The 11,615-nt window shown below is 38.6% G+C and overlaps 1 protein-coding gene across 2 annotated transcripts; it reads left to right on the top strand.

Moving 5' to 3' along the window:
• The first annotated feature begins 254 nt into the window (after positions 1-254).
• LOC146387296 (uncharacterized) lies at positions 255-11,502 on the top strand. Of its 2 annotated transcripts, none has more exons than XM_084928813.1 (6): positions 255-532; positions 2,458-2,658; positions 2,760-2,843; positions 4,254-4,304; positions 4,451-4,489; positions 6,865-11,502. In XM_084928813.1, the coding sequence occupies exons 2-6, from the start codon at positions 2,554-2,556 to the stop codon at positions 6,931-6,933; spliced, it is 348 nt and encodes a 115-aa protein (XP_084784939.1). In that variant the 5' UTR covers positions 255-532; positions 2,458-2,553; the 3' UTR covers positions 6,934-11,502. The 2 variants fall into 2 exon arrangements, with proteins under 2 accessions (XP_084784939.1, XP_084784940.1); XM_084928814.1 differs by having other exon boundaries at positions 2,489-2,658; positions 6,865-7,684.
• Positions 11,503-11,615: the final 113 nt, after the last annotated feature.

Consider the following 11,615-nt stretch of genomic DNA (forward strand, 5'->3'; position numbering starts at 1 on the left):
GTGAAACTTTTTGCTTGAAACAGTGCAGACAGTCTGCTCTCACCACTCTGTTCTGCTGAAACAAACTGAACCTTTTCCTCCCTTCTTTGGGGAACTTCCCAGCCCCCAAACCCCACTTTGGGAACCCCGGAACCAGACCCTCCTGTCTGATGCCCGTCTTTCTCCCTCTTAAGTGGGTGGTCCAGGGAGCTTTTAGGGGCGGGGTCCGCTGTTTCAACCCTCCTACCCTCGTTCTTTCTTGAAACATGCTTTAATAGAGAAAGTATGCAATGCATACAGCTCTGCTACAACCCCCCACTATACTGCATCTGGGGTATTCGTGACTGGACGTCTGGGGGGATCACACACATTTCCGATTAGGAGGAGGGAGGGAGAGAGAGAGAGAGCGAGGGAGCGAGAGAGAGAGAGAGAGATTACCCTTTCATTCCAGCCAATGAGAAGGTCGATACACTAAGATTTTCATAGTTGTGCAGGAGCACAAAGTGGAGTGAGTGTGTGTGAACTTCCAGGTAAAACTGCAAACCAACTTAAGGTAAGTCGAACCGCCTCTGCTCCCTCTATTATTTGGCGCTGGCTGCATGGGCAGGATTGCTCAGCCAGAACATGGAGCCTATAGCCTAAATGTATGTCCTGCTTTTGAAAGCAGAGGTTTTGCACCTGTGTTGCTTGCCTTTGTCCTTGGCAAAGTTTTTTTTTTTCCTCCTTCTTCCTCCAGCTCTTTCTAGCACACGGTTCATCCACTTTGGCGAACCTGTTAGCGGTCCAAAAACCCAAACACATTAGAGATCGATTGCGCAAGTGATGGAAGCAGGGGGATGTTGTTTGGTCAGCGTCGACTTTACGCTTTAAAACACTGCTGGCCTGTTGCTCGACTGTTGTTTTGGCGTTTGCATGTGCCAGCTACCAAACTCAAGTCGAGGCTTTGGGCTCACGGCTTCGCTTCAGGAGCGCCTCGCGCACCTTGGTAAACGCTGTAAAAGAATGTGTTTTTATGGTTGCAATTGCCGCCCATATGCAAAAAGTACATTCAGTCCCGTACTTGACTGCCAAACGCGGACTAGTTGAGCGGACGGTCTGCTGCTGCAAGAGAAGTGCACGTCGCCTGTTGAGCTGTTTGGAAACGAGTTTTAAAAGCGACGAAACGACGTCGTGCGTCTCGTTTGGCTTTAAATCGTTTCAAGCGAGGACGTATTTCTCAAATTACTCCGACTTCCTGCTTCGGTGCGGCCGTTTTTGATAGGCTGTGTTGGCAATTAGTGTTTGGCACATTCCTCGCAGAGCTGCCCGTTGTGGTAAGCGACCACCTTGGGACATTACCAAAAGTCAGTTTTAAGTGGTTATTTATTGTTTGTTCCACCCATGGAAATAAATCCATCACGTTTACAAATGGTTCAACCAGTGATCAAAGTGGAATATCCAATGTTTACAGTACCAGTGCTATTAATCAGGCCCGTGATGGACTGCAACTAGAGCTGAAACAAGTCGGTCGACAAAATAATTCACCAATTGATTTTTTAAAATTAATTTATTAATTTATTTTTTACAAAGACTTAACTGGCAATTGTTGTGAAAATCGATTTAACGTGCAAAGTAGTTGTTGTTGTTTTTTTTAGTTTTCATGCAGAAATGCAAACGTTATAGCCACCTGAATGTTGGTCAGGCAGTCCAAGCGACACGAAGACGTCCTGAAGGGCTGCAGGAGCTGTGAAGGCCATTTCTGGCCATTTTATTGAGTAGACAGTTAATAAGCTGTAAAGGCCTATTTAGAGATTACAGATTTACTTTGTAAATCGACCTTTTTGACCAAACCAAATATATTCACCTAAACCTTACACATTACTATAAGAAATTAAATGACTCTTACATTATCCAAATAGCTGTTGCTTTATTTCCCAGTTTTGCACTACAGGCTCCAAACTGTAAATTTACTAGTAGTTTCAATTCTTTTTGTTAAGTTTTTGCATGTAGCGTCTTTCATTTCTTGCAAATGATTGTCCGAGTTGCACAAGTTTTACATTTAAAAATGTCGCATCACCACACGTACAACATGCAACGCCTAGCAGAGGGCACATGGAAGTGGGGAGTGTAGTACAGTAGATGCAGATTTTGGATGGTAGATTGAGTTGTGAATATCTGTGCTACTTTTAGTCTCTGCACACCATTCTCATGTTTCCTTGCATTTGCCAGACCCCTGTCTGTGTTCCGATGAACCTGGTGCCAAGGCTTATGTATAAGCAGTTCCCACGCTTGCTCTTGGAAAAGAGTCCTGTGTGATCCTGAATTATCCTGTTAATGATGTCATTAAGCACTGATTGGAACTCATTGTGGTAATTTTGCAAAAAGAAAATTATTTGAAGTGGTATAATAGAGCTGATTATGCTAAATTTGTCAGAGACGATTGCTGCGCTGCATTCAAAACGAGTCATTTTTTCCATGTTCCTTTGCTCGCATCTCCAGCTCCTGATACTCAACTCTGCTCCTCTTTAAGCCCTCGAGGCCGCTGCTCCAGGCTTTGATGCCCACACAGTTTGAAGCAGGTGGACAGACGCAGGCATGAGTAACAGTGGGACCAAAGAGCCATCTCCTCAGCCAAGCACTGCCCAGTCACCTCCTGAGCCTCAGCGTAGGGGCAGAGGTCGACCAAGGAAACAGCAGCAGGTAGGACTCCATTTATTAAGCAATGAATGTGATGAGCTTTGCCTTACTGAGCCGATGGCGTGTTTACATCTACTAGATCCACATCTAATGTATCTCCACAGGAGCCTGTTGGACCACCAACTCCAAAGCGGCCAAGAGGACGACCAAAAGGCAGCAAGAACAAAGGCCCCAGAACTGCACTGAAGGTTGAAACTGATCAGAGTATAATTTCATCACAGTTAATTTGTTTCAAATAACCAAACATTACATAATTGAAATTGGCATAATAAGAAAGCTGAAATAGATGCAGATGCTTAGGGTTTAGTGGCAGTCTCTGCACTTTTTAAAAAATAATTCAGACTTTGCAATCTTAGTGGGCTTAACTTTGCAATGTACCTGTGTTAGTGAGGTTTTTTTGTGTGTGTAATACAATTTAATTCAATTATACATTGGTGGCTACAAAGCAGCCATCACAAGGGCAAATATGAGGTTGCAAAACAAAGACAGAAAGAAAGACAAGCTCAAGTTAAATCACTGCAGTTTTTATGCCTCATGCGTTATTATTCTGACAAATAAAACATTGTCTTGTCAGGAACAACGATTACATTACATAAGTGGTTGGAAGTATCAGAGTGGATGGACTTGCTTACACCAGCTTTAAAGACTTATTTTACTGTAAAAAGATCAGCAATTTTCTGGCAATAGACTCGTGAATGATTTGATTAGTCTTTTCCCATATAAACCAACCAATATTCATCGTTTTGCTGCTTGTAAAATTAGACATAAATTTGTGTGCATATAAAAAAATTGGGTTTCACTGTAGTTTAAAAATAAAGTAAAGAAAACTTGCTGTAGAAGGTGTGACATCATCATCATCCACATCTTGTAGTGGATCAACTATTTGGCTAATCATACAAAAATATGCTGAAAAATATAATTTGAAATTTTTCTATTTTGTCAGGAGACATCAGACTCACAAGATTTCTTTTTTTTATTCTTCATCACTAGCTCTGAGGGGGAAGTGTTATTGTCAGGCAACTGAGCTTGTTAAACTTGTTACAACATGGCAGAGAGAGGTATTTCATGTATAAGCCTGCAATTAGGCATGGCAAATCACACAAATCCATCCTTTGTGTTTTCAACCTGAACATTTCTCAGAACAGATGGATTTTAAAGAAAAGAACTCCACGAATATTAATTTAAACTTTCCTCTTTAATTGTTTAAAATCATTTTTACTTGGTTGTGATAGGCCAAGTAAACTTTGCACATGCTGATGCCTGCGAAAACTTTAATTTGGCATATTGTTCATCTGTGCAGGCACTGTACATGCATACATCTCCTACCCCTTGCATTTTTTTTTGCACTAAATTCTGAAGTTTTGTTTCAACTGTTGACTTTACCAACAGGAGTTGTACAGCCCCATCAAAGTATTCACCAAAATATTTCTTCAATTAAGGAAATGGTGCCACTCCTGAGAGGGGTGTTCCCCCCTTGACCTACAGGAAACTGTATCTAGCAAATAAATATGGCTGCTGGATTGAAGATTGAAAAACTACAATACTCTAAAGAAAACCACAGGATTTGTGTTTTCAACCGTTTTTCTCTTCCTCTGCAGAAAGTAGAGCCCATTGGAGAGAAGCGACCACGTGGGCGACCAAGGAAATGGGTATGAAGCAATCACTAACATTCATGGAGTTAATTGTAAATGTATGTCCAAAGCCTCCAAGGTGTCTGTGTATGCTGGAGCTGAGCAGTCCTTGAGGGCCCGTTTTCCTTCATGTTTAATTAATTCTGCTGCCTCTCTTTCCACAGCCCCAGAAAGTAGTGCTAGAAGTAACTGAAGAACAGCAGGTGAGGAAAACGAAATCTTTAAAGGGCAGTAGGGTGGTCCGGTTTTGTTTTGATGTAGCACTTTGAGACGCAGGTTCCCACAACTGAAACGCTGTTGTTGTTGTGAAAGGGCCACTGTTTGAATAATGGAATTAGGGCCTGTGTTTAAGATATGCTTGAGACAACTTCACAAAATAAAGTAAACCACTTAACATTCACAGCCGCGTTCCCCACTATATCAAATTTATGGCTTAACAAACTTAGCAGTGGCTCTGCGGCGGAATCCTTAAAACATTTACAATCATCAAATCATTGAAGTCTCTTGCAGTGTAATCTGTATTATTATAAGTCACTTTCAGAGTTTGACTGTGGTGTAATGTGAGCCCTGCTTCAGTTGGGCAGAAATCTCATTTTGTGTCATACATTTACCTTTTGACTAATGTCAGTTACATTTATGTTGTGAGACCTGCAGTGCTGATTTGCATAGCTTATCTTATTTATTAATATCAAAAGTTCATCATCAAAGAAAAACTACATTCAAAAGTCCCTTGTACTTTTTAGTGAAGCGGCAACTAAAACAACACGCTATAATCTGGCCTGCAAACTCTACAGGGTGAGTTAAAAAAACAACAAAACAAAAACATTAACAGTTGCACAAGTAGTGTATGCACTGTACATTTACATAACCAGTCTACTCACAGGTATTGATAAATACTTAAAGAGCAAAATACAAAAAAAATGTCTAACATTAAGTTTTAAAATATTGAATCTGCTTGAAACTAGTAGGTAAAGGTTTCTAGAAAGTTGCACCAACTAGTGATGAATATTTATATAATACAAATAAATATTTTCTACTAAATGTTATTTGCCCCCTTTTAAGATATTTAATATAGTATACTCAGGAACTTACATACTTAAGTCCCTAAAATGACATGGTGTTGACATGTCCTCCATGATGCTGCAGATACTCTTTTTTTTAAGCTGCTTTTAGTCCTGGTAGGATTTACTGATAGCAATAAAAGTGAGATAGAGAGAGAGACATGATGGAAACACAACCGCTAATCTACTAGGATCTGCAGGTTATATAAAATTAGGCTTAGTGATGTGCAGCCTGTTGACTTTAAACTGGTCGTGGCACAGAATCCTATCCTCTGACTTTGTCATTTTAACAGTAAAGTCCTTTATGCTATATGTATACACTCAGCTGCCACTTTGTGGGCTACACTTAATGCATTAAGTGTGACCATAACGCTCATGGCCCATATTCTGAAAAGTGTCCAGTTAACTGCCTGATAAATTTGCAGTACTGTTGATCTGTATTGCAGTACTGGTAAAGTAGCAAGTGACACCAGTGTCAAAATAAAGCCTTTCCTTATATTTTTCTGTATCTGTTCATGGAAGAACATCCCAAATAATTCCATCTTCTGAAAAGTGCCCCAAAATCTAACAATTGTAAAAGGGAAAGACTTTCAAGAAGCGAAACTGCCTTATTTCTCGTGTACTGAAGCACATTGTCTTTAATTAATCCTTTTTACTCCCCTGCACGTTGCGTATCTGCTCTTTTTAAATATATGGATTTCACTTTGCGCAATACTGTGTTTCAGTTCAGTACTCCTTTGTGTATGTTATAACCTTCTCAGGCCTTGGCACATTTTTACTAAAATGCAACTATAAAACCACTTAAAAACTCATTACCTTAGCACATTTGATAGCAAAGCCGTGAATGCACATGCTTCTTGCGCTTCATGTACACTGACTTCATGAGGATATGCCAAATTCTTGAAAATTCACAGATGCCGTTGCTAAATTCCCCAGATAAACCGCCAGAAACACCGTCTTGTGACACCAAGTGCTTTTCTGTAACTTTGGTTCGTTTAGCCATTTTTTTTTTCTTCTTCTTCTTTTTTTTTTTTTTTGAATTTCAAATGAAGTTGCACAACAGTTCTCACCGAAGCGGGCCAGTTCTCTTGATGCCCCTCGTGTGTCTTATCGCATCCTCTCCACTAAGCAGTTTGTCAAAGGGGTTGAGATGCTTTAAGAACTGAAACCGTTGAGACAGACTCCATTTCTCAGACGCACACACATGAAGGGGAAGAATGAGTCAATATAGTGAGGGGAAACCTGCTCTAACTGTTCTCTTCCCCTGTCTTTTTGGTTTCCTGATGTAACCGTCATCTTCCTCACATTTCTGGGTCTGACAGCTGGAACCTGCTTCCTCGCACGCAATCGCTCCATGAGATTCTAACAGTCATTCTTGTATTCTCGTGCGTTTTCTAGTATTGATTCATGTGCTTGAGCATCATGAGTCAGTAGACCAAAAGAGATAACAACAAAGTGAAAAAGTGTTTTGGGTTTTTTTTTTTTGTTTTTTTTTTTTGGGTGTCCTGCTGTTCCAGGGTGCTTCAGAAGAGGCTGAGGAGGGTCCCTCGTCATCTCAGGCGGCAGCACAGGAGGAAGGGGAGTAGATAGGGCACCTCTCTACCTACCTCAAGGTTTGGCCTCAGATAAACAGGGGTTTAAATCTGACTCCTATCTGTGATGGGGATTCAGGAACACACAGACACGCACACAGACACACACACACACACACACACACTCAAAAGTAATTGCAGTCAGTAATTTCTTCTCCTGATGTGATACCTTGGATTTGTTATCGAGTTTTGGATTTTTGGTGAGCAAACTGTGTTTTAACATTGGAGTATTTGATCTTTCAATAAGGTTTATTGAATAGGAATAGTTCCACTTTTTGGGAAATGCACTTATTCTCTTTTACTGAGACATTTTCACATATAAATATGCCGTTCATACGTGCAGCATCTCTAAAGCTCGCACACAAATATTGTCTCATTTCTGAAATCTAAAAATGTAAAAGCAGTTTTTGTGGTCGTTTTAGACGTGCCTGCTTCTCATGTAATTTTAAGCAGTAAAGGAAAAACAAAAAGGGTGCATTTCCCATAAAAATTGAACTATTCCTACAAGTATGCCAGCTTTCCTGAGCCCCTTAGTGTGCATGGTTGCTTGTGAGCGAGTGTGAGCGCGTGTGTGCGGCGGTTGCATGGAGAGGGGACTGGGCTGCCGGCTGAAATGAGACTGGTTAAGAAAAACAAAGGAACCAAACTGAATTGTTTTTATTGAAACATGTTTCTAAATCAAATATCACAAACCCTCGTATGAAACATCGTTACAATATAGACATGGTGCGCTGAAGTCATTATGATGAAAGTTGTGTGAAAGGTTTAAACTGAAAATGAAATATCAAATTATTTGAGGGGCGGGGCAGGGGCTCCTTACAAAAAAAAGAAGATTAAATTGGATCCAATAAAGTGACATTCAGGGTTTTGTTTTTCTTCAATCCAGCAGCTGATTTGAGAGAAATTGTTTGAATATTTCATTTAGAAAAGAGAAACCCTTCACACATCATTTAGTCAACAAGGATGTTGACATGTCATTTTTTTTTCACTCAGGATTTCACTATTAACAGTGCTTTTACACCATATTGAAACCTCAGGTACAAAACTATTCAGGAACATGTTGTCTACTCAGAAATAATTATGGTGCTGTGTTTGTTGTGCATTTCTGATCTGTATTTGACATTACCAGTATGCCTTGACACAAAGACCTCATTTAAACCTCAGTTACCTTCAGCTTCTTAATCTCTCATTCTACCTCAGTAACACAAAATGATCTCCTGCAAAGTAATCCTTCGCTCCCTCAACAGTGATATACACAATTACTGTACACACACACACACGCGCGCGCAAACACACACAGGTTTTTGTGCAGATATACAGTACGATTACACACGAGGTTTTCAGGGCTGCAGGCCAACACGTGGAAGCAGATGTTACACTCCAGTCGAGGAGTACAAATAAAAGCATCAGTATAATTTTTTTTTAACTGTATTTGATATAAACTGAAGTGAGATTTTGTTTGTTTGCTCTCCTGGGAAATAAAATGCAGCCAATAGTTTACAACAACCTGATGAAATACTTGCTTTTTAGGGTGCAGTTCCTCATGAAATACTTGTTTTTGTTTTTTGGGGGTGGGGTGGGGATTGTTATTCTTTTCTCATTTTTATTCTATCATGTATTTTCTGATTCTTACACTGTAAATTGTATGTGTGACACTCTTAATACATGGCAGCAAATAACCACAAAGTGCTGAAATACATAAGCGTTATGGCTAACTTCAGGCACCGGCCATACCAGACCGACTAAGGCTATAGCAACAAAACACCTCGTTGTACTGAAGGTATTGGGAGTGCGTTTTATGGTCTATCAATTAAACAAGTTTAACTTTATTTAGTTTCATAGAGAGGAAGTGCGTCATATCTTGTTGCAAATTTTACAGTCTTGCTTTAAAGGATTGTTTCACTTACCTCTAAAAGCATGCAGCTACACAGCTACAGTATGTACACCTCAATGCAACAAAGTGCATGGGATTTATTTTGTGGTGCTTAATGAACATTTTCTGTTGAAGCTACTTTCTACTTAAGAAAATGTTGACAAAGTGGTTTAAGACTTGTCCACACTAACATACTGTGGTAACTCCCAGTCTGTAAGAACTCTATAAATAAAACTCAGTTCATCTCCATTGCATTCAGAAATCTTTAAAAAAAAAAAAAAACGAAATGGGAGATTTTCAAATAGAAACATTAATTCAGAACTAGCTGCATGCCACCAGAAAAAGTGAATGTAGTATTTTTCACCATGAATACAGTACTGTGCAAAAGTCACCATCATTTCTATATTTTGCATACAAGGAGCCAGACTTTCTTGTAATTTTTTAGGTGGTCTTGAGCAATAGTTCTCCAGGTTTTCTGAAGGTCTTTCAAAGGTTTTCTTTGGATATTGGCTACTTTCTCACTTACTTTCAATCCAGTCTTTGTAGCTGACCATTTATATAGAAATGTTTTTGTTCGTTAAACCACTAAACGCTGTGCTAGGAATCATTCACGCATAAAAAAAGGCACCTAACTCAAGGGATGAAGAGTGCTGTGTCTACACATAACAGACAACTTGGCAAAGAGCCAATTATAAGTTCTTTGTAAGTATCTTTGGGCACTTAAAAAGAACAAAGACTTCTTTAGTTGAATCTACAAAATATAACAGTTTTTCAGGAAAATACTAGTTTTGCTCCAACAAGGTGACTCCTAAAGATCTACTAGAAAGAAAATCCAGCAAAGCCCTGATACAGGACCTGAAGGGTATACCTGACCCTTTAGTAAGTAGTAGTAAGTAAGTAAGTTTATTTATTAAGCGCTTTTCATAGACAGGTAGTCACAAAGCGCTGCACACAGAGATTAAAATAAACAGTACGATAAATAGCAAAATGCACAATATACACAATATAGAGTTTAAATGTAAATTAAAAATATAAAAATGTAAAAAGCATTGGTCAACAGAAAGCTTGTTTAAACAGTAAAGTTTTTAACTGTTTTTTTAAAGGATTCCACAGCTGATTTATCTACTGTTCAAGCCTCATCAGAAATGGTTTTCTGCCCTTCTTAAGGCAGAAACGAGGAGAAAAGGATGAGGTATGCCAAATTACACAAAAACTGGACCAAAAATCGGTGGCAATGGGGCTTATGGATTGATGAATACAAATTAGAAATTTTGGGTACAAATCACAGAAAGGAACACTATCAGTCATAGATTGGCCTCCTCAGACCCCAGACCTCAACGTTATTGAAGCATTGTGGGCTCATCTTGAAAGAGAACAGAACAAAAGAAGAGCTTTGAATGTCATTCAAGAAGCCCGGAGAACTATTCCTGAAGACTACTTAAAGAAATTACAAAAAGGTTGCCTAAGAGAGTTCAGGCTGTGTTAAAGAATAAATGTGGTCATACCAAATATTGAGTTTTTTTTCTTAGAAACTATTTCCATGTGTCTAAATGTTTCAATAAGTTGCTGCACCTATTTCCCAATTTCCTAGCAAAATTTAAAGAAATGAGTGGCTCACGACTTTTGCACAGCACTCTATGTCTCTGGCACCAGACAGTAATGCAGGGAAATGAAATTTACAAAAAAAAATGTAATTGAACGTTAAAGGTATTTTATATATATATAATATATATATATTATATATGTTCGTAGATAGTAAATCTGGTTTCTATCATGAATCAACATAAGTAGCCACATAGATATATAGAATAATCTGGAGAGCTCAGGATGTCTTTTTCCCTCATGGAGATGTTTCTCATACAAATGACTGAATCCTTTATGTCTAAAACATCAGAGGTTAAGAAATTTCCTGCCTCCATGTAGTTTAAAAAATGTTTTTGAGAAGTCGTTTTGTGAACATTTATCCAAATTAGATATCACTTACAAGTTGCTAATTACTGCACATTACTTGAATATCACCATTATTTACTGTATATATGTTTCTTCCACGTAAAATGTACTTATATTATCACTGATATTTTGTATTTCAGTCATTTCATGTATTTCAGCATTGTTGACAAAATTGCAGCCGGATTAGATATTGATTCAGTGTTCATCTGCATTGACTTTAATTTTGTTTTTTGCTTTTTGGGTTGTTGTTGTTTTTTTTGTTTTTTTTTTTGACTATGCTCCCTGGACTACCTCTGAAAACAAACACGCCTGGGTCATCTCTGGGGGAAACTCTTGGTTAAATATGTCTAATAGTTCCCATTAGACCTGCAGGTCATGTGGATCATGAAATTTTGAAGTAACTGTCAAACTAGTACTGTCGTAGTCCACATCACTCATCTCACTACATTCATATGACCATAAGTGAATGGAAGTCAGCCTTAAAGGGTGCCTTTTAATTTAACTACAGCTGAGTCAATGTGTGTTATTTTACAAGAGCTGTCTAGATATTTACTCTCTAAATGGGGACAATGTTTTGTGATTTTACTGATAGTTATATAGTTACATACAGTACTTGATCCATTTTCAACTCTTGAAAAGGTTGAAGTGTAACTTGAGAAATCAACTTTTTATGCCTTACTCTTAACACCATTTTGTAGTTATGTTATGTGTTGATGTGTCCTCATCCACTTCCTTAATAGAACTCACAAACCTGTGATATATATTTTGTTTTGATTCTTTACCTTGTGATTTGTGTTACTCTACGTCTGCGCATCACTTATTAATAAAATATCACCTATCAACTCCTTTGTTC

This window comes from Perissodus microlepis, chromosome 5, assembly GCF_051167445.1.
Source record: "Perissodus microlepis isolate ML-2025 ecotype Zambia chromosome 5, ASM5116744v1, whole genome shotgun sequence".
NCBI classification, from domain to species: domain Eukaryota; kingdom Metazoa; phylum Chordata; class Actinopteri; order Cichliformes; family Cichlidae; genus Perissodus; species Perissodus microlepis.